Source organism: Lynx rufus, unplaced genomic scaffold, assembly GCF_022079265.1.
Source record: "Lynx rufus isolate CCGP_SWC_20201006 ecotype Redwood Valley unplaced genomic scaffold, mLynRuf1.p SCAF_5, whole genome shotgun sequence".
Lineage (NCBI taxonomy): Eukaryota > Metazoa > Chordata > Mammalia > Carnivora > Felidae > Lynx > Lynx rufus.
This window is the reverse complement of record NW_025814867.1, coordinates 140,234,901-140,259,174: the sequence shown is the minus strand read 5'-3', so window position 1 is coordinate 140,259,174 and position 24,274 is coordinate 140,234,901. Positions and strand designations below refer to the sequence as shown.

The 24,274-nt window shown below is 38.8% G+C and overlaps 1 protein-coding gene across 4 annotated transcripts in view; it reads right to left on the bottom strand.

The window, feature by feature from the left end:
• Positions 1–13,093: 13,093 nt before the first annotated feature.
• The window catches only part of GABPA (GA binding protein transcription factor subunit alpha), a 39,708-nt gene continuing 28,527 nt past the window's right edge, over positions 13,094–24,274 (bottom strand). For all 4 annotated transcript variants that reach the window (XM_047098961.1, XM_047098960.1, XM_047098963.1 and 1 more), the window contains exons 7-10: positions 21,257–21,310; positions 20,178–20,318; positions 19,506–19,698; positions 13,094–15,456 (exon numbers count right to left, since the gene is read on the bottom strand). In XM_047098961.1, the coding sequence (XP_046954917.1) occupies positions 15,228–15,456; positions 19,506–19,698; positions 20,178–20,318; positions 21,257–21,310 (617 nt within the window). In that variant the 3' untranslated portion in view covers positions 13,094–15,227. The remainder of the gene's footprint in view (positions 15,457–19,505; positions 19,699–20,177; positions 20,319–21,256; positions 21,311–24,274) is intronic.

Here is a 24,274-nt window from a genome sequence, read left to right as displayed (position 1 = left end):
TACCGGTAATCTGGAACTTCATCCTGGAATGAGGCTTGCTTTTTAGGCTTTGTTATCTGGGACCAGGGCAAACCTAAGTAGCTAGCCTGAGAACTCCACTCCGTGCCTCCTGGATGAATTGAATTCCACCTCTATCTGGTGGAAGCATGTATGGCTGTATGTGAGCTCCTGTCGGGGGGCTCTCTCCTGGCCGTGGGGAGTCCCACATATAGGAGCCCTGCCATTGTGCTCTGCACACTCCAGCTGCCTCGGCTTCCCGCTCTTCTCTCTCTGGGCTCCATGTCCCCCCACTGCGAGCTGCACGCTGGACTCAGTCCGTGCAGTAAACCGGGCCATCGTAGGGCTCATCTCATTTGAGCCCTCATCTCATTTCCTTCCCTGAGGATCCTGGTTCTGTGCTGCCTGGTATTCAATGTCTGAAAAAGGTTTTACATTCCCCCACCTCCTGGTTCTGCATATGTTTATGGAGGGAAGATGGATCCGGTCCCGTGTCTTAGTCCATTCGGGCCGCCATAACAAAGTACCTCAGACTGGGTGGCTTGTAAACAACAAAAATTCATTCCTGAAGTTCTGGAGGCTGTAATTCCAAGATCAGGTGCCAGCAGGGCAGGGGGAGGGCCCTCTTCCAGGCTGTCTTCACGTGCTGGAGGGTCCAGCGAGCTCTCTCTCAGGCCCCAGGTAGGTTATTAATCTCATTCATGGGGGCTCCTCCCTCATGACCTACACCTCCTCATCTCATCACCTTGGGTCCTAGGATTTCAACACGTGAATTTCGGGAGGACGCAGACATTCAGACCATAGTACCTCTTACTCCATTTTGACCATGATTGAAAGTGTGAGTACAGTAATATAGTTTTAATGTAGAAAATTTGGAATATACAAAATTTTTAAAGTCATAATTCTCTCACCTAGAGATAACAAATGTTTGTATTTTAGTGAATTACTTAAACGTCATACACAGATATACTCAAATGTAGACACACACAAACACAATGTCAGCTGGGAGGCTTTCCGCTCTTGAAGATTCAGTTACGTTTCTTGGCGGATTTGGTGCCTCCAAATGTACCTATTCAGTCCATTTGCACTGGAGACAGAATTGTGCAGGTGCAAGCAGGGGATAGTGAAGGGTATGTAGCAAGGCCAACATCTTAGAATTCCACATTTGGAATCCATCTTGCTAAGAGATTCTGCAACTCAACCTTCACAGACACCACACTCAGCTTTCCTCTTCTCCCTTATTTTCTGGGTCAACAGGAACAAAATTTTATCTTTTTTTCTTTTCTTTTTTTTTTTTTTTCATTTTTTTTAGAGAGAGAGAACTCGAGTGGGGGAAAGGAGCAGAGGGAGAAAGAGAGAGAATCTTAAGCAGGCTGCACGCTCAGCACAGAGCCCAAAGAGGGTCTCGATCTTACAACCCTGAGATGATGACTTGGGCCGAAATTAAGAGTCGGAGGCTCAACCGACTGAGCCACCTAGGCTCCCCCCCAAATTTTATCCTCTTATGTGGAACAATTCAGCTCTCCTCAAACCCTACTTGTAGGCTCAGTTCTAGGCTTTCTTTCACATGCCCAAAGTCATGAAGATTCTGAAGAGAGTAAAAAGGTCTGGTGAGGAACAATATCCACATTTCTTAAAAGTTAGCTGTAGTGTAAATATCACATATACGTGGGGCGCCTGGGTGGCGCAGTCGGTTAGGCGTCCGACTTCAGCCAGGTCACGATCTCGCGGTCCGTGAGTTCGAGCCCCGCGTCGGGCTCTGGGCTGATGGCTCAGAGCCTGGAGCCTGTTTCCGATTCTGTGTCTCCCTCTCTCTCTGCCCCTCCCCCGTTCATGTTCTGTCTCTCTCTGTCCCAAAAATAAATAAACGTTGAGAAATATCACATATACGTAAATGTACATGATTTACATATATAGCTGACCCTTGAATAATGTGGGTTTGGGGTGCCTGGGTGGCTCAGTCAGTTAAGCATCCAACTTCAGCTCAGGTCACGATCTCACAGTTTGTGAGTTCGAGCCCCACATTGGGCTCTGTGCTGACAGCTCAGAGCCTAGAGCCTGCTTCGGATTCTGTGTCTCCCTCTCTCTCTGCCCCTCCCCTGCTTGTATGCTCTCTTTCTCTCTCTCTCAGAAATAATAAATGAACAAAGTTTATAAAAAAAAAAACAACAATGTGGGTTCGAACTGCATGGGTCCACTTATGCATGGGTTTTTTTCAGTAAATACAGTACAGTATTTTAAATGTAATTTCTCTTCCTTATGACTTTCTTAGTAACATCTTTAGTTTAGCTTCCTTTATTGTGAGGATACAGTATATGATACATATACAAATTATGTATTAATTGACTGCTTATGTTATCAGTAAGACTCTTAGTCAACAGCAGGCTGTAGTAAATATTTGAGGACTCAAAAGTTACACCAAGCCCTGCCTTTTTCAAGGGCCAACTGTACAGATGTACATATACCTCAAAGTGAAATATTTGAGTAGTAGGTCCTAACCTGTTTTTCCCCCTTAATAAAATGTGCTTCATTTGTCCTTTAATACGTAACATCAGGTGTTTGTTTGTTTGTTTGTTTTGTTTTGTCTTGTTTTTGAGAGAGAGAGAGAGGGAGGAAGAGGGGCAGAGGAAGAGGGAAAGAGAGAATCTTAAGCAGGTGGGCTCCATGCGTAAGCCCGGGGCCCCGGGATCATAACCCGGGGATGGTCCTGGTCACTCAGGACCCCGGGATCATAACCAGAGCCAAAGTCAAGAGTTGGGCCCTCAACTTGACTGACCTACCCAGGTGCCCCTATGCAGTATCATTAAGTTTTTCTTAATTTTTAAATTATTATTTATTTATTTATTTGAGAGAGAGAGAGCACACCAGCAGGGGAGGGGCAGAGAAAGAGGGAGAGAGAGAATCCCAAGCAGACTCCGGGCTGTCAGCACAGAGCCCAATCCGGGGCTCAAACTGACAAACCTGTGAAATCATGATCTGAGCCAAAAGAAATCAAGAGTAGAACACTCAACCTACTGAGCCACCCAGACGCCCCTATGTAGCATCACTGTAAAAAAATTTTAATGGAGTGTATGTAACATTATGTTAATTTCAGGTGTCGAACATGATTCAATATTTGTACGTATTGCAAAGTGATCACCACAATAAGTCTCATTAACATTTGTCACCACACACAGTTACAAATTTTTTTCTCTCTTGTGATGAGAACTTTTGTGATATATTTCGTTAACAACTTTAAGATGTGCAACACAATATTAACTATAGTGGCCATGCTACACATTGCTTCACAATGACTTACTTGTTTTGTAACTCAAAACTTGTATCTTTTGACCCTCATCACCAGTTTGACCACCCCTCACCCCCTGCCTCTGGCAACCACTAATCTGTATCTATGAGCTCATTTCTTAGGGTTTTTGCTTTTGTTTTGTTTTTACATTTTTTAATTTTTAATTTTTTTTCAGATTCCACACGTACATGAGATCATACGGTATTTGTCTTCATCATTTTTCGCAGATCGAATTTTTATGGGTTTCCATAATAAATGTAAACAATACCCTTCTGAGAAATGTGGGTTATTTATAAATTTTTATAATTATAAAAAGACTGTAATAAATATTCGAAATTAACATATTTTAAAACTGCCAAGGGTGCAAAGAGGAAATGATAAGAGAAGTTAGAATATATTTGAACTGAATTACAATGAAACTATAATGTTCTAAAATTTGTGTGATGCAGATAAAGCTGTGTTTAGGAGAAATGTTCAGCTTTATTTTTATTTTTTATTTTTTAGAGAGAGAGAGCATGAGCAGAGGGGTTGCTAAGAGATTCTGCAACTCAGAGGGAGAGAGAGAGAGAGAAAGAGTGAGAGAGAGAGAGAGAGAGAGAGAGAGAGAGAGAGAATCTTAAGAGGGTTCCATGCTCAGTGCATAGAGCCCAACTTGGGGCTCAATCCCACAACCCTGGGATCATGACCTGAGCCAAAACCAAGAGTTGGATGCTCAAACGACTGAGCCACACAGGCACCCCAAGCTTTAAATATTTATGGTAAAAAAGTAATTAGTGTGTAAAATCAATAGACATAAGTTTCCATTCTAATAAACCAAAAGAGTATGATTATATTCAATCCAGACAAGAAGGAAAGCAATAAAGGTAAGAGTAATACATCAGTAAAGTAGAAAATAAATAGTGGAGAAAACTAATCAAGCCACAAAAATGATTCTTTCACAAGATTAATAATATTGACAAACCTCTAGTAACACCAGCCAAGAGAAAAGAAACAAACCCAGATTACCAATAACAAGAATGCAAGCAAGGTTATCACTATAGATTCTATAGACATTCAAAGAAAAATAGTATCTTTATGCCAACAATTTGACAATGTAGATGAAATTGACAAATTTCCTGAAGAAAAGATCAGCTTATCCTAAGTGACTCAAGATGAAATAAAAAATCTTAATTTTGCTAAGTGAAATAAGTCAGTCAGAGAAAGACAAATATTGTATGATTCCACTCATATGTGGAAGTTAAGAAACAAAACAAATGAACAAAGGAAAAAGAGAGAGAGAGAGAGAGAGAGAGACCAAGAAACCAACTCTTAACTGTAGAGAGACAACTGATGGTTACCAGCAAAGGGGAAGTGGGAGGGGGGGGTTGGGTGGGATAGGTTTTGGGGATTACCATGATGGACACTGAGGAAAGATGTATAGTATTATTGAATCACTACATGGTACATCTCATGTTAACTGTATGCTAACTGTACTGGAATTAAAATCATAAACTTAATGTCTTCTCACAAAGAAAACTCCAGGGCTAGATGATTTCAGTGGTGAATTCTATCAAATATTTAAGGAAGAAGTAATATCAATATTATCCAGAATTTAGAGAAGAAGGAAACCCTTTCAACTTATTTTATGGGGTCAGGAAAAAAAATGGATAACCCAAGTCTGACAAGAAAATAATATTACAGGTGCATATCGTTATAATTATAGAACCCCCCCCCGCAAAAAAAAAAAAAAAACCTCAACAAAATACTAGTAAATTCAATACAGCAATGTATCAAAATGATGATATATCAGGACCAAGTGGGATTAATTCCAGGAAAGCCAGATTGGTTTAACATTAAAAAATTACTCAATGTAACTTACCATATTAGAAGAGGCTCTTCCTGAAATCCACATTGAGTGTTAGGGGCTTGGACAATGGGGTTAGTAGTAGTGGGGGTGCAAGAGAGGGGATGAACGATATTAGTGATAAAATATTTACTGATAGATTGGATGTAAGAATGAGAAAAACAGAGGAATCAGGAAAATTTTGAGTCCTTCCTTTTGAGCAGTTGAGTGGATTGGGGTGCTATGTACTGAGAAGGGAAAAACTGACAAGAGCAGAAGTGAGTTGGAGAATTAAAACTCTCTCTTTTTTTGACCCACAGTAAAGCCTTGGATTGTGAGGAACTTGTTCTGCAAGTGCTCCACAAGACAAGCAAACATTTCTAATGCCTTTTACCTTGATAAACAAGTGACATCCTGCAATATGAATATTGTGTGATGCTGAACGTCACATGATCACAACTGAACTAACGGTTCTTCCCTCTCTCTCTCTCACGCACGCGTTGCGGGATTGTGGGTGATTGTCTCCCATGCTTGGATGCTCGGTCTCAGGCCGTGGGGTTTGGCAGAAATCAGTGATTTTTCAGAACGTTGGAAGGTGCCCGCAACTGGCGCTGGTGGATTTTTTGTCACTTCCAAGCCCCTATGGACAGTCCTTCGCTTTTCCATACAAGAGTAAGCTTAGGAATGCTTTGCTTCATTCTAGGTCAGGCTGCCTGCAGATAGAGACACTTTCCTCTGCTGCCTCATTGCCAGTTACATGAAATACAGTATATGACAAGAGCTTATTAACACTGTACATGTAGTCAATGTCCATGCGCGCATATACAATGGTCCCCATGCAGAAAAAGGTTGAAAAGAAAGGTGGTAAGAAGAAGGAGATGAGTAGAGTGGACGTTAAGAAGGAGATCACCAAGAAGCACGAACGAGGTATGTGAGTGGCTGAAATTGCAAGATTTTATAAGAAGTCTGCGTCTGTCTCTCATCTGCAGAGGAGGAGGAAGAGAAGGAGGAGGAATCCCTCACTTCAAATGAGATAATGGAGATGTGTAAAATGTGGAAAACTGCAAAATTTTGCAGAAAAGCACCACCCGAATAAGGCTGTAACATTGTGAGGGATGAATCTGTTTAACTACAATGCAGTGTCACATTTCCACGAAATCCTCAAAAGGAGGCAAACAAGTGCCATTGGATAGGTTCCTTGTTAAAGTTGTACAGAAAGAAGAAGATTCCATTGAGCCAATAGCAGCGATTCCCTTAGTGATGGTGAAAGTCATTCTACACAATAACCCTCCTCTCTCTTGTCTCCCTCACACCAACCACAAAGGTTTTCAAAGGTAAATACAGGTGAATTTATTTTTCTTTACATTTTGTATTTTCTTCATTATTTTGTATTATATTACAGGATTGTAATCATTTTTATATGACTGTTTTTGGGTTATGGAATGAATCATCTGAGTTTCCATTATTTCTTATGGGGAAATTTGCTTTGATATACAAGTGTTTTGGAATACAAGCATGTTTCTGGAACGAATTATGCTCACAGACCAAGGTTTTACTGTATTTAGATTAAAATGTTCTATTATATGTCCTTGTAAGCAGGTGAAGATATTATTCTTGGATTCTGGGAGAGGTCAAGTGTAGATAATTGACATTTGCTATCGCATCGATGGCTTAGATGGAAACGAAAGTATGTTTGAGAAGGAGAGAATGACCAATTCAGCACAATAAGATTTTTGACAGGCAGAGAACTGGGAAGAAAAGAAGGACAAAAAGAAAAAGCATGTCAATTAGAGAGAACAGGTTGAAGAAATACTGTCCCTATCCACACTCCACCTCAAAAGAGACACCATATTGATCTAGTTATCAGCAGCTTTTGGGGAATGGAGAAAATATAGGAAGATTTACTCCAGGAAACTAGTATCCTGATTCTGGAGTAAAGATGTCTAAAGCACAACATTCACTCCTTCTGATTTCTGGGATGCTTTTTAGTAGGCTGAGATAATCACCAGACACTCAGAAGGAGTGAACACGGCTTCTGGCTTCCACGGTGTATCTCATTTACTCTGAATGGGTCCCACAAGGTGATACAAGTTCAACTACTTCTCATCTGAGAGAGAACACTCAGGATCATTCTGTTTCAAAGATTTTGCCAATGACTTGAAAACCAAATAGCCAAAGGACATTCCGATATCGTCGCAAAGTGAAAATGTAGAAAATAACCTTACTTTTATTTTTCTTTGGGAAGATACGTGGCATTATTTATTTCTCAACAGGGATGAGAGGAGATCATTTTTACTCAGGAAATAAATAGGAGAGAATGTTTTCCCCAGCAGTATGAAAGTTTATCCAGTACATATCAGGGAATATGTCAGCCCTAAATCCACCCAGCTGAAAGATTTCACCTCTGAAAGCCTTTTGACTTCGTTTGCTAAATTCTCCTGAAACTTAACTGCTCTCAGACTTCACTGCCTTGCTTCGTTTGGTTCTCAGAATTTGACAAGAACTTGTCATAAGAATTTTGCTTGGCAGCTGCTTTTTTTCAGCTTGTGGAACAAGAAAGGTGAGGATGAATTTTGAGTCCCCGAATAATGTCTTAGCAGGATGGGAATCCTGCCACTTCTGGAACTCGACACCAAAAATTTTGGCTTAAAAAATACAATACCGCAGATTTGTCTAATCATCCCCTCTTTGCTTTTTTTTTTTAATTCCATTTCTTTTTTTTTTTTTTAATGTTTTCATTTATTTTTGAGACAGAGAGAGACAGAGCATGAGCAGGGGAGGGGCAGAGAGGGAGACACAGAATCCGAAGCAGGCTCCAGGCTCTGAGCTGTCAGCCCAGGTCCTGATGTGAGGCTCGAACTCACAAACCACAAGATCATGACCTGATCCGAAGTTGGACGCTTAACCGACTGAGCCATCCAGGCGCCCTCCCGGAAAAAAAAAATTTTTTTAAGTGGATATGTACTTTAATCTTTTTCATTTTGTTTTTCTAGCAATTCAGTTTTTAACTTCGTTGAGGTGTAATTTAGGTATCCTCATGCCTGCCATTTTAAATGTACATTTAAATGAGTTTTTGGCAAATTTTTCCAGCCGTGGAATCATTGACAAAACATAATGTAGGGATATATTCATTACCCCTCAAAATTTCATTGTGCCCGATACAGAAAGTTACCCTCATCCCCAGCCCTAGGTGGCCACTGATCTGCCTTCTGTCCTTAGAGATGAGATATGCCTTTCCTAGAGGGGCTCAGTTCTTTTTATTGCTGTCTGCGTATTCCACAATTTATTCAGTTCCCTGTCGACAGGCATTTGGATTGTTCACAGTTTGGGGCCATTATGAATAAAGTGCTGTAAGCACGAGTATACAGTCCTTCAATAGGTATTCTGTTTAGATAACTGTTTCTGTTAGGTAAACACCTAGGATTGGAATTGCTGGCTTGGGACAAAAATGTGTCTACCTTTTCCAAAGAAGTGTGCTAGTTTACATTTTCACCAGCAATGTGCATACTTTCCACGGGGCCCATGCCACCGCCAAAACTTGATGTTGTGAGACTTTTTAAATTTTCAACAATTTTAGCTTTCGTATGCTTTGCTGGATGTCTGTATATCATTTTTTTTTGGTGAAGTATTTGTTGAAACCTGTTGGCCATGAACTCTTATTAGGAGTTCTATAGTTTTTTGAAATAAGAACTTTGTAAGATTATGTTTTGCAATTATTTTTCCCAGTCTGTGTTTTGCCTTTTAAAATTATCTATCAAAAAACTGAGGTTTCAACAAACGGTGATGCAGTTGATTTTGCTGACCTAAAAAAAAAAAAAAATTATTTATTTTGAGAGAAACAGAGACAGGGAGAGAGGGAGCGAGAACCCCAAGCAGGCTCTGCAGTGTCGACACAGAGCCTGATATAGGGCTTGAAATCAGGAACCGTGAGTTCATGACCTGAGCGGAAGTGGGACGCTTCAACTCCTGAGCCACCCGGGTGCCCCGATTTTACTGACTTTTTAATGCTTTTGCTTTTTCTATCTTATCTAAGAAATCTTTACCCCAAGATCATGAAAATTTCGTTTTATGTTTTAGAGTCTTGGTCTTTATATTTAGGTTGACGATCTGTTTCTTTATCCGTCTGATGTTTACGTGTGATACGAGGTAGGGAGTGATGCTCATTCTTCTCCATAAACATATCCAGTGTTCCAACATTCATTGAAAAGACCATCCTTTCCCTATTGAATTACCTTGGCACCTTTGCCAAAAAATCAATTAACCTATCTACGTGTGAGTCTTTTTCTGGACTCTATTCTGTTCATTGGTCGTGTCTATTCCTATTTCAACACCACATCTTAATTACTGTAGCTTTTTTTTTAAGTTTAGCAACTTAAAACATTTTTTTTTAATTTTTTTTTTTTTTTTTTTTTTTTAGAGAAAGGGAGTGAGAGCAGGAGAAAGAGACAGACAGACACAGAGAGACAGTGAGAGACAGGATCTTCAGTCGGCCCCACGCTCAGTGAAGAGCTTGGCTTGGGACTCGATCCCACAACCCTGGGATCACAACCTGAGCGAAATCAAGAGTAGGATGCTCAACTGACTGAGCCACCCAGGCACCCCGTAGTGTGGTGTTAAATAGCAAATCTTTACATAATGCCACTACTCTAATTTCTTCTCAAAATTATTTTGGCTATTCTGGGTCATTTGCACTTACAAATAAATTTCACCATCAGCTCGTTTACAAAAAAAGACTCCTAGAATTTTGAGTTGAATTGCACTATTTATACACCAACTTAGGGACAGTTAACATTTACAAAATTAAGACTTCCAATTCACAATTACGGTATACCTCTCCATTCAGATTTTCATTAGTTTCTTAGCAGTTTCTGTGGTTTTCGTTGGATGAGTCTTGCACAAATTTTGTTACATTTGTCCCTAATTATTTCATGTTTTCAAAATACTATTGTAAATGGTAACTTTTACATTTCAATTTCCAATTATTTGTTGGTAGCATGTAGAAATAACACTGAGTTTTGTACACTGACCTGGTACCATACCTCACTAAATTCATTAATTCTAGTTGTTTTCATTAATTCTAATTGTTGTGGTGGTGGTTTTAAAGTTCATTTTGAGAGAGGGAGAGAGAATCCCAAGCAGGCTCTGCACTATCAGGGTTCAATCCCAAGAACGGTGAGGTCATGACCTGAGCTGAAGTCGGATGCTAAACTGTCACCAAGGAGCCTCTAATTGTAGTTGTTTTGTTTTGTTTTGTTTTGAATCTGTATGCTTTCTCTTATTTTACAGGCTCTATCTCTTTGCCTTTTCACAAATCTTAGAAGGAAGACAAACTATTATGTATGTTAGCTGCAGGTTTTTCAGAGATACTGTGTCAGGTTAAGGAAGTTCTCTTAATTCTAGTTTGTTCAGTTTTTATCAGGAGCAGATGTGAAATTTTACTGGATACTTTTCCTGCCTCTATTGAGATGATCAGGTTTGTCCCCCTGTATTGTGTAATCTGGTGAATTACATGGCATTATTAAATTCTTCTTGTGATTCGTTTTTCAAAAAAACATTTATATTGTGGTAAAATACACAATTTACCGTCTTGCCCACATGTATGTGTACAGTTTGGTAATGTTAAGTATATTCATTCTTGTGTAACCAATATCCAGAAATTTTTCATCTTGCAAAACTAAAAATTTATACCCTTTAAACAATTTCCCATGTCCTCCAGCCCTCTACTCATGCATCTGAGAGTTTTATGTAAGAGTTTTGGTCTCTGACACACTGGAAATAAAAAAGTGGTCCTTCACCAGAGGTTTTAAAATCAGTCTAAGTTAGTATTTTAAATCAGTTTGCTAGTAGTAAAAAACCTTTTAAACAAGTGGTTGGCTTGCAAATTAAGCTTTCGAGTCGAGTCGTACACACACACAAAAAGCCAGTGTTTTGAGAGAACAAATGCACCTAATTTTCCGATTATTTTCATGACTTCAAACTTAGTAAAATTAGACTGTGTTTTTAAAGCAGTTCATTTCACCAAGCCGTAATTTTTTAAGCATGTCAGAGTTTGGCTTGACCATAAATAACATACAGCACGTTTTTCCCTGAATCCTTTGATTCCGTATACTCTGGTCCTGGCTGAAGCGTCTTGTTGTTACACAGGCAACATAAACAGGTAATTTTTTAGTTTAAAAAAAAAAAAATGGCCTACCAAGAACCTCTACCTGAACAATCATTGGCTTGCTTTTGACAATTACTAACACTCAGTGGCCCCATTTCTTCTGTTGCTGTTCTAAACCAGTTTGGCTCTGTGGATGCGATTTCATCTATTTCCTCATAAAGACTCAACTCTAGGGGCATCTGAGTGGCTCCGTCGGTTGAGCAGCCGACTCAGGCTCAGGTCACGATCTCCTCGTTTGTGAGTTTGAGCCCGGCATCTGGCTGTGCACTGACAGCTGATGGTGTGGAGCCTGCTTGGGATTCTCTCTGCCCCTCCTCCTCCCCCACTCCTGCTCTTTCTCTCTCTCAAAATGACTAAATAAATAAACTTAAAAAATAAAGACTAAACTGTAACATCTAATTTTAGTTGTGGAGTCAGTTCTTCCCAAATCGATAGTTAAGTACATGGGACTCATGCACACAATCCAGCAGATGTAGACGGTCATATTTTCCTCCAACCCAATATTCCAGGAATTTGACAACCATTTTTTTTTATGCAGGGAAAAAAACTTCCAAAAACACAGAAATATACTGTATAATAGTTTTATTTTTCTCATATTACTATTTTTACATTTTATGCACAAATATTTTATCTGAGTAAAAATAGAAAATAACTGTTTTATGTAAAATTACAAAAAAAATAAAACCCACAAAGAAATACATAATTGTTATTATGACCGTATAAGTGTCTTTATTTAAAGAGTAAAAATGTAGGCAAAAATCCTCCTTCCTTTTACAAAAGACTGAGAATATTTTTTTTTTTTTCTGGCAGCAAGTGAAATATCACTGAAATATCAATATTTTTACACCTTCTAGATGTGAAGACATCAAGTTAGTCACAGGTTGTTTGGTAATTATGAATCTTAAAACATTTTTGTGCTATTTCAAAGATACACTAGTTCTTTTTAAAAGGCGGTAGCATAAAACGATGAGTATGGAAAACAGCTGACCTCAGCCAAAGTGATGGGAGGTACAGCCCTTGAAAGGAGTATCATACTCGAGTGTCCCCATTAATCGGGAGAGAAAAACAAGTACTTAACAGACATGGATGCACACACGCGAACGTGTCGAGCCGGTCGTTCCACGTGAAGGTCAACCACACGGCATTTCTGTTTAATGTGTCCGACTTTCCAGTATCAACACGCATCTTCCAACTCCGGGCTAGGTACATATGAAAGTTGGCTCAGGGAGAACCTCATGCGGAAAACAAGTTTTAAAACAAAAACGGGCATTTCCTTATTTTTGTACTTAGAGGGTACAAAAGATGGCCAATGATTCTTTCTTCCTTTAAGTATACTGTAAATTCTCCTATTGAAAATTTATTCATAAGAACAGCAAAGAGTGAATAACATGAATTCTATTTTCTCTTACGACACAAGTTATCTTTCAATAAAAGAAGAGACTACCTGGCTTTCTGATGATTTGTAACCTCAACACGGACGATGGGAACAATTTAATATGTAAGTTGAGAAAAAGTCACTCGAGTTTCTTGACTCCACTGTGGAAATGAGTCTCATGACTTCACCTATGTTACAGTATACGAAGTGATGATGACAGATGAAGAAGAAAGAAATAGCACCTGATCCTGTAGGAGAATGATCCTTGTTCAAGTTACAATGGGGAATAAAAACTGCCAAAGGAAGAAAAATGGGTAGGATGTATTTTAAAAAAAAAAAAAAAAGGAACCTGAGGACTTACAGAAAAGAAGCAATAGTTTGACTTTAGGATCTAAAAGAATGTGGGTGTTCCTTGCCTTAAAATACACATATACATATAATTGCAACATAGAGGAAGTCTGTCATCTTTGCTAAAACTTTAAAATAATGTCTCCGCAAAAGCATTTTAAATGTTAAAGTCAAAACTTTTAAGTTGCTGATAATATACCAGAAGAGTAAACTTTTTTATGGTTTTACAACTATAAGCAACGTGTCAACTCTCCAGACCAGAAGATGGGGCAAAACCTTTTTAGTGATCTATTTCTTACGTGAACCTGGAGCTTCTATACAGGACTTCATGCTGTCATTCTACTCAGATACTCTTACAGTCGCCGTGCCCAAATTAAACTAATAGTTTGTCAGTCTCTTCTGTATGTGTTTATAAAAAGGTAAAAATAGAAGTTACAAGTTTTATTTTTTTCCGGCATCTACTGGGGGGCCTTAAATGACTTGATAATATAAAGGGACTGACATTACGCAGTCCTCTAGCCACAGCACTTCAAGTCACGATCTGAGGTGACCAGAAAAGAAGATCCTTCCTCTCCTGCTTGTTCCTAAATTCGCCTCCTGCTACGGCTCAACACAAACGACCATCTGGTTCTGGTGGCAGCGACTGCAAGCGATGCCTCCTTGACTCACTACCACTGCCTTTCCTCCGGGTTAGACAAAAGCATCAGCTGAGCTTTTATAAAGCTGTTCAGGGAGATGGCTATAAAGGAAATGATGAGGGAGAAGGTGCATAAAGAAATATCTGAGAATCAATCTCCTGCTCTAAGAGGATTAAAAAGCTCTCTGCCAGTATGTCCTTTCGATTCATGTATCGCAGCCTTAAAACAAAAAACAAAAAGAAAAAAAGAAAGGAAACCAAGCAAAAAAGAAACATTTCTAGTGATTTCTGTTTAGTGTTGGATTGTGATGACGTTTTCATAGATATGGGGATCATTTAATTAAAAAAATTTTTTTTAAATGAGGTATTGTCTTTTAAAATACATTTCCTTTTGAATATCATCATGTATTCATATATGTGTACAGTTATACATACAACAAAATGGTCAATTGGACATGTATACGGATATACGGGTACTCACACATACATAATATTCAAAAGGAAAAAGTTAAATAGATGGGAAATTTGGTTTTGAGAGAAGACTTGCCTATACTGGAGGTCAGAATTTCCTTTTAAATGTACTGGCAACTAATTTGTTGTTGTCTCGAAAGGTAAGGTTAACTGCAGACTGATTTCAAGGCTTCCTTTGATCAGAAACACAATGACTCTATAAGCTGCTTTTGCATAATACACCTGCAGGCAGAACAGGCAATGAAAACAAAGAAAGAAACAAAGCAATCCATACCAAACCAAACTAAACCAAACTTTTATTTTCTGGCTGAGGTATACCTTTCCGTTTTTTTCAATCTCTGACAGGAAAAACAGAGATCATTTCAGGATTTTTGTAATAGTTGGTTTATTAGAATTAAATGCCTCTCTTAAAATAATTTAAATCCTGGCCTGACATTATGAATAATCTATACAGAAAATCCTTAAAATTAGCTGGAGTTAAGCCAGATTTCAACCTGGATCTCCTTCTTCGGCAGTGCTCTTCTGCCAGTCGACTTCTTATTGTCCTTTGCTTGCAAATATATAAACTATTTTAATAACTTGATACTCTCAGTTTAGTAACTTATTAATATTATAGTTTTATTTGATATGAATATTTTAGCTCTGCTTGATTAGATGAAACAGGCACACATGCTGTAGCTGTGAAAAATTCCACTTTCTGGTTCTATGTAAAGCAACATCTAAAGCAGCAGAGAGGGGAAACAGTTATATTTTCAAAAATAGTTAAGCCAGACTGTTTCCTGGAGATACTTCACTCATTCTTCATCCTCAGATGCTACTGGCTATTTTTGGTAGGGCTAGACATTAATACTGACCAGTTTAGCTTTCCTGACTGTTACCAAACTATCCCACAATGAGCCTGACTTCACGCTGAAGACATTGTGGTGATCCTTAACATACACGTATTCTAAAATATATGCTTCAAAGTAAAAAGATCCAAATTCACAAGAGTATGAAACATTTATAAAAAAATCATGCATCAGATTGTACAGTCTAGAAATAAAAGAAGATTCAAATTCAGTAATAAAGGTAAGAGCAACACTTGCTCTAACGTTTAAGAAAGACCTTGGGCTCCCAGAAGGTCCGGGCTCAATTATCCTTTTCCGTTTGCAGAGAAGCAGTGGCCAGGGCGACCGCCGTGACCGGCTGGGCAATCCCGTGAAGCTGCATCTTCGCCAGTTTCTTCTGTTCACACTCCGTGACCAAGCGGTTCAACTCTGCCGCACTGTATCCGATAAGAGTCTTCAAGTCACAGACAAACTTGTACACAAATCTCTTGCCTTGGACTTTACAAATCATGTCCCCATCATAATAATACCTTTAAAAAGAGAAGGACACATTGGGACCATGTAAAAAATACAGAATTTGGACTTCTTACTTACGATATTTCACAGATTCTTCCATAAACAGGAGCCTGGTAGAGTATTGCGTCTACCCCAACAGCAATTAACATTGAAGTTACGTACGGTCCAAGCAAACTTCAAAACATGACTTACTAAAATTTCAATGCTCAACACATTTTCACAATTATGATAAAATACTACTTTAAAAATAAACAATGTTAAACAAAACAAAAAACCGTGGGAGTGGTCACAGAACCTAAGAACAAGGGCCTGGAGTCAGAATGTCAAGGTTCAAAACCCCGAGTCTCTACTTAACTACCTTTGTGATTTTGTGACCACAGGAAAGCCAAATTTTCTCTAAGTTGTTTTTGTTTTTTAAAGTAGGCTCTGCACCCAATGGGGGCTTGAACTCATGACCCTGAGACCCTAGAGTCGGATGTTGTACTGACTGAGCCAGCCAGGTGCCCCGCAAAGTTTTTATTCTCCATCTATACAATGAGGTTAAAAATAGTACTTACCCTCACAGAATTGTTGAGAATTAAAAGGATTATCTTTGCAAAGTGCTTACTTAGCACACAATGACTGGCACACAGCCCTCTATAAAGTATAAGCTATGTCAATAATTAAGAACCCATATAATAAGAAGAAAATTTTAATATACATATTCAATGGATTGTGGGAATGTCCCCTTCTTTTCTGCATTGTACAAAATCCTTTGTGATGCAGCCACACCTTCACCATCACCATTTTAATATGTAAAGGCTCAACTTGGAGAGAAGTTCTCGGAATCTAACAGGGAGCCTCAAAAGTAGAAGTAAAAGGCCAGAAGAAAGACAGGATACAGAAAACCAGGCAAGAGGACATCATAAAGAAACAAGAGTTGCCTCTGTGGGAAACCCTCTAGAAGTCTAGCTTACTGCTGGTTTGTATGGAGATGGAAATAGAGCTAGATTTACACTCTGAAAAACAGACCTGATTTACTGTCATGCGCTGCCAATTCCGATAACAGGGAAAAGGTAAGTCAAGACTTATCTGGGCAGGTGGAATGTGAAGGCTTTGTTTTAAAACTGCACTGCCCATCTGTACCAATCTGACAATGAGCAGTTATGAAAGGAATGACTATTTGCCCAAATACCAGTGGTGTAAACTACCACAGTTGGCAGGATTTTATTACAAAAGTCATTCAATTTAATCAGGAGCCCATTAGTGAAAAGGCGGATCTACATGCAGGAAATTAGGTCACTTTTCTTTAATTCCAGAAGAGCAAAAGTGTCACAGTCGGTCACGTTGACTCTCTCAGTAAGAAAGACCACACACTGGGTGGGCACAGTTCTTGTGTTTCCTTTTGTGCCAATCACGTTAATACAGAATTTAGATCTCAGCCCAAAAACCACCAAGTTCCTGTCATCCAGTTTAAAACGAGATTCGTATTTCGACTTCTCAAGAAAATTTCTACGTAATACGTAAGGCTGTAACAGACACTTGAGAAAAAAGTAAAATAAAAGAAGAAAGTGGTTTTACATGTCAAGGAGAAAAACGGAGTTGGTATAATCTTCTGTCTCTTGGTAAGAACGGATAAAGAATACAAACACTAAATTTAATTTTACTTAACGTGTCTTTCAATCTACTAGACGCATCATACAACCACACCTAATAGCAAGCATCACGTCTGTACCCTCTCTACAATGAAGTCGAAAGGTACACAATACCTGTATTTTCCTGGATAGGATTTTTCTTAAACTTGTCTTTTTTTTAACCTTTTAAATTGTGAACTATATTACATAAACAGAAAGCACACCCAAGTGAACAGCTCAGTGATTTATTTCAGTGAACATTCGCCTGTTAACTACGACCTAGGTCAGGAGACAGAACACTGCCAGCCCCCAGAATCCCTCCAAGGCCCTTCCCAGAAATCACCACCCCTCCTTTACTCTAAAAGGTAAACACAATCCAATCCTGTTCCATGATGATAATTCATGGCTTGTATTTACACTCTCATCACCCAAAAGTGCATCCCTAAACTCTGCAATTTAGTTTTCGTTTCTTGAACTTTACACTATAAATGTAATCATATACAGTCTTTTGGGTCTGATTCTTTGAACATTACATTACATTGCATTTGTATCAGCGCTTGTAGCTTTGTTCATTTTCTTGGATACACAGTCCACTCTCGTTTACCATAATTCATTTATTTACTCTCCTGCAGACGGATACTTGGTTTCTGGATATTATAAATAATGCTGCTATGCGCACGTGTGCGGACATATGCAGACGCTTCCGTTGGGTAAATATTTAGGAGAGAAACCGCTGGGTTCCAGGTTCCGTCCCTACCAAAAGTGCAGAAGCACCCCCGTGCTCACAACACCTGGTACCAGCGATCTTTTTAATTTTAGCCATTCGAAGATATGTGTTGTGCCATTTTATGGTGGTTTCCAACCGAGTTTCCCTGATTACGAATGAGGTTGTGCACCACGGCATATGGTCACTGGCCATTTGTATCATCTAAATTCTGAAGTGTCTATTTAAGTCTCTTGCCTATTTTTTCTAGTTTTCCTATTGACTTGCTACATGGAACCGATTTCTAGTATAGTATAAGGAAGGGCTCAAGTTTCACTTTTTCCATATGGATGGCCAACTGTCCTGGCTCTGCTGATTGAAAAGCAAGTCTTTCCCCCACTGCCATCTTTAAATCAAATCCTCTTATATACCTGGCTCTATGTGGGCTCTCCATTGTAGTAACCTGCGGTCTGTTCGTCTCTCCTAAGCAAGCCATGTGCTGTCTTACTGTCGAAGCTTTCCAGCACTTCCCGCACTGCTCTCCTTCCTCACATGCCCTGCTTACTGCGCACTTTATGTTCCCATATATGTTTTACAATCAGCATGTCAAGTTCTACAAAGAAACTTATCCAGATGGTCTCTGCATTGAAACTTAATATCAATCTGGGGAGAACTGACATCTTAATGATTAATTCTAATAATTTATGTGTAATTTTGAAGGGACTTGTATATATATATACATATACATTCATAGCAACCATCAAAAATGAAAGTTTTAATTCTAAGTATATGGAAAGCATCTTTAGATAGCTGGCAAAGTGTGTGAGACTAAATAAGTGATAAGCACATTGAAAAGAAAGCATTTTAGTTACTTAGGAATGCTACTTTGGAAAAGTAAATAATCCTGTAACAGTACTCACATGATCATGATATATATATAACTGTGAATACTGATCTAACCACAATTTCCATGTAATTATGTAATGACAAGAGAGTGGAGAAAGTGTGTGTGTGTGTGTGTGTGTGTGTGTGTGTGTGTGTGTGTAGTGATGGGAGGTAAATCATAATCTCTCAGTGTGAAATTCACAATGTTCAAGTGAATCATGAAGTAGCAGTAAAAGCATATTATTTAGAAATACAGAGGTAAATTGCAAAGCTATTTTACACTATATTCACTCTTCCAAAAAAAAGACAGTAATTCCATGATATTTCTATATATCCCACTTCTCAGTTACTTAAATGAACATACTGAATTTCCCACTGTAGTAAGCATAATTTCTGAGAGTAATTCTGTCAAAAAAATTCATACAAGTTATGGGATATTATAAATAATTTTATTCTATTCCAATTCAGTGTGAAGGTTGGATATTCAGAGTTAGGCAGGTTGAAGGGGAAGAAAAAATAGAGGAATGGGTCGACCTTTTGCACCTAATTATAAAAAAGGGAAAATATCTGCATCTTTGCTAAACTTTACACTCAATTCACCTATGCAAATGACAGCATCTTTATCTGTTAGGTAAATGACAGAAAACTCAGAGATTAAACAGTTAAACACATATATTCTTTTCAACCAGATAAAAACAAATAAGCTTGGAATCAATCATCTTTTAAGGAAACTGTTCCTCAAAATTATCACTAAAGATCTTTGTAAAAAGTCATTTTTAACATAAATGTAAAACCTTTAGCTTTCTGGGGTCATTTTTTAGAAAGGTTTAATGTTGAAAAGAAAAAAAAAATCATCGCCTACCTTAATGCACGACTTAGTTTCTCATAGTTCATTGTAGGCTTATTTTTACGTTGTCCCCATTTTTGTGCAACCAGTTCAGGCTGATTTAGCTTAAACTCGCCTTCGTCACCAACCCAAGAAATGCAGTCTCGAGCATCCTTGTCAGTAAGAAGTTCTAGCAAAAACTGCCATAGTTGAATTTGGCCATTGTTTCCTACATGGACAAGAAGGACAAGTGCTGACCACAGTGCTATGAATTAACAGCAGGCCAAAGACAACAAACAGACTCTCTGGGTCATTCATTCCCAGCCATGCTAAAAATACATTTGTTTAGGGGCGCCTGGGTGGCGCAGTCGGTTAAGCGTCCGACTTCAGCCAGGTCACGATCTCGCGGTCCGTGAGTTCGAGCCCCACGTCGGGCTCTGGGCTGATGGCTCGGAGCCTGGAGCCTGTTTCCCATTCTGTGTCTCCCTCTCTCTCTGCCCCTCCCCCGTTCATGCTCTGTCTCTCTCTGTCCCAAAAATAAATAAACGTTGAAAAAAAAAAAATTTAATAAAAAAAAAAAAATACATTTGTTTACAAATGCTTTTTAAATACTGCCAGGGAAATAGCATATTCACATTTTCATACAATGAAATGAAATACACATTAATTTGACAAATTTTAAAATACCATTAGATAATGCAAAAATACCTGTTCTGTTCCCAGGAGAACTTCTATCTTCTCCTGAAATCCTTGGAGCTCTCTGTACTTTAGCTGCCTTTGCACTACTATTTATGACTTTAATGGTCGTTGGTGTAGCAGACTGCACGGATGCTGGGATAATTTGCACAGCTGCAAAGAAAAACAAGGAGAAATTTTCTTCTCTTCCACAACAAGCAGTGAAAAAAATTACTGAAAGACACAGAATGCAGTTAGTTTTACTAATGCCCCTCTAATTAGCTCAACAAAAGGCCTCGTTTCAAAAAAGCCTTAATCCACAACAGTTTTGAACAAAATTACCAAAAAAGTTCAGGGGATAAGGTATGATGTTTGCTGTATGGTTTGCGAATCTTAACTTGAGGAGTAAGTGTTGATCTTATTTGGAATTAACTTAGTGGTGTGTATATGTTAGGCAAAGAATTATGAAAACGTTTGTTTTCAAAATATTTCTTCATTAACAACAGTGTGTCAAATGTTGGAGAAAATATGGACAAACGAGAACTCCCATGCACTGCTGGTGAGAGCAAACCCCTGCCCCCACTTTGAGAAAAGCTACGGTAATCCCTCATCAGGTGGGAAGCACAGAACTCCTGGGATATAGAATCTCACACTCATTCTTACAAATACTCATTCAGTGCCAGTCACAGAGTTTTAAAAACAATATTTAACAGCAGTGAAAATGAATGAAATTACACCACCAAGTATCAATATGGGTCTCATAACTGTCAAACAAAAAAGCAAGTTACAGAAGGATATGTACAGTTTATGATTTTTACCGAAAAAGTTTAAATATGTGTAAAACAATACTATAAAGTGTGGTTACCTACTTGATAAAAATATAAAATATGCACAGAATAATAAACACCAAATTCAGGACAGTCATTTAACGCAATATATAGAAGTTCTAATTCTTATGGTGCACATAAATGGTTATACTTCATTTCTTGGTATGTCTAAAATATTTCATAAAAAGTTTAAAAATTAATTTTTCTTTTTATTACCTTGCAGTGAATTAAAAAAAAAATTTCTCACTGACAAATGGGCCACATGTTATGTGCATGAATACTCACGCTGATCAATTGTAACTATCTCATTCATCTGTTGTTCTTGGCTTGCCAACACATCTGAAGAACATACATAAAAATTTCTGTTTATATTTAAATCCAGAAAATCAAACTCAAGTTAGTAAAACCCACCCGAACCAACCAACCAAACAAAAAAGCAAAGCATTCAACAAAACTCATTGGCACAATAACCTAAGAAATAGTTGATAGTCACTTTGCAAGGAAAAGATATTTTTAAGACAAGTAGCAGATGGAAAGCTCTAATTCTTTGAATGGTAAGAAAAGTTATTCAGAGAATCACGGTTTTCTAAACATAAATATCTGTATCTATATCTCCTTCTGTATAAAACCATGTAAAACAGGGGACTCTTCAAGATCAGATCAAAGATGAGACTATATACACCACACTGAAATGGCTTAGATCTACATTCTTTAGATGTACGTTCTCAGTCAAGATGACAGATCTTCATAATTTATTAATCTAACAGACTGGATAAAAGTTTTGAATAAGATTGCTTTAACTTTATAAAGGCTCCTTCTTAAAAAAATTTTTTTTTTTTTTCAACGTTTATTTATTTTTGGGACAGAGAGAGACAGAGCATGAACGGGGGAGGGGCAGAGAGAGAGGGAGACACAGAATCGGAAACAGGCTCCAGGCTCCGAGCCATCAGCCCAGAGCCCGACGCGGGGCTCGAACTCACGGACCGCGAGATCGTGACCTGGCTGAAGTCGGACGCTTAACCGACTGCGCCACCCAGGCGCCCCAATAAATAAATATTTAAAAAATATATTAAAAAAAAAAAAAAAAAAGAGGCAACACAGGGAGTCACCATCGCAAAACCCATGTGTTACCAACCTGTAAGATCAGCTTCTAAGCTCTGAGTCTCAGAATGGAGTTTGGTCTGTCTCCTGGGAACTCTCAAGATTAAGGCACAACACAGAGGAGGTTTTGAAAACTGGGTTCAAGACCACACAGACTACCTATCATATTCCTCTACTGTAGTCCTCAAATCCTGGCCACGTACAAAAGAATCATCCTAAGAGGCAGCGCTCTGGGTGAAATGAATCCATTTTATGAAGAAACTTTAGACACTAAAGATACAAGGCAATTCTTTTTCCTAAAGGAGGTCCTCTGCAAACTGAGAGCTTTGGCTTTGGTGACAGCATTTCAAGAGGCTCTTCAAAAAGCTGTCAGAAATGGAATATTCCTAATTATCCTCGCCAGTACAGCAGGACTCGGATGAAGTTTCCAGATGAACTGCAGGAAGGTGGGGGTGACCAAGGTGGAGAATCTAACATAAATGAAGGAGAAGCTCTGTCTGTGCAGCACTGCTTCTTCTTGAAAGATCACGGAGGACGACTAGATGATAGATGCCGGGTTCGTAAGACATATGCTATAGACTTCACGCTACAAGACGGGCCAGAGTACCTGACTGTGCTCAGAAAAGCCTGTTCTGGGAAATGAGGCTTGTGAATTACAGAAAATCTGCCAGAAATAGCCTTTACACATCAACCTACCAATCCCCCAATTCAGAACTGGGCATTAGGATCCCAAACCAGATGGGACCTTCCTTGCCAGGACAAAGCGAAGAACCATGGCCAGATAAGCAAGGAATTTGCAAGATACTTATCTAAGCTGTGGGGCTTTGTTACTTTTGAAAATAACATTCCAGGGGCACCTGGGTGGCGCAGTCGGTTAAGCGTCCGACTTCAGCCAGGTCACGATCTCGCGGTCCGTGAGTTCGAGCCCCGCGTCAGGCTCTGGGCTGGTGGCTCAGAGCCTGGAGCCTGTTTCCGATTCTGTGTCTCCCTCTCTCTCTGCCCCTCCCCCGTTCATGCTCTGTCTCTCTCTGTCCCAAAAATAAATAAACGTTGAAAAAAAAAAAAAAAATAACATTCCAGGGCAGAGTTTTTCAGAGGAAGACCCACTCCACTTCAAGGAAATGAATGAACAGATACACGAGATTCCTCTACTCCCCATACCAGGAAAAGTCGCTGAATGAGCTTTAAAGATTTTGGGAAGCACTCGGGAGAACCAGACAGCCACAACAAAGTGCTGCCCTCAGGGAGAGAGAAAACCCGCCAATCTGAGAAAAATCAAACTGCAGTCTAAGCACCGTCATTGTCCTGTCCTAATCTTTAGAGTTCGTATACGAAAACATTTCAGTAAACATGACTCATATGCTAAAAATCTGAAACAATTCAAGAGTTTTCAATATTTATCTGAAAGGCACGAAGGAGAAAAAAAACCGTGAAATCAAGGACAAAACTTCAACTAGAACATTTAATTTCTTTACCTATTAAGAAAAACTGGAAATAAACCCTGTAAATGTAACAAATGTAGTGAGTCAGTGTCATAGATATGTTTTCCAATATTTAAGAGATTCCATAAAAGAGACAAACTATAATCAGTGAAGGAAAAACCCTGTCTCCAGAGCTCATTTCTTACTCAGCAGTAAAGAATGCACCCCAGGCGGTCAATTACTACGTAAAATCCCTCCAACCTGAGCTGTTCTTTTACTGGGCACATAACAGAATAAACCCTACCAGGTACCTTTATACACCATTACAAAACCAAAGTCAGAGTCTGTCCTGTTCACCCATTCTGAAAAGTATGTGTGTCTGGCTAGCATTTCTGGCCTCTAAACTGGGTGTTAGGGAACAGGTTACTGCTAAAATATTTTAACAGATAGTCACTGTTGGATTAAAGTGGATTAAGATGGATTAAAAATCAAACAAAATAATTTGCATTTACTTGAGCTTTTTGTTGGTCAGCCAAGTAGTTTCTAATTTCTGTATATAGTCACTTAATGATAATAATAATGTCTGTGGAGCCAACATGGAAACACTTATAACCAGCTGCTTTCGATTCAAGATGGAGGGATGCACACTTACACTTCTTTCTCTTAAGATCCCATTCAATTAAAAGAAATTGTAGAAGACTTAATTCCACTAATGATGAAAAGAAACAGGGACGACATCTGTGGACAATCTTAAATTTCTAGAAGATAAACAGTAAATGAA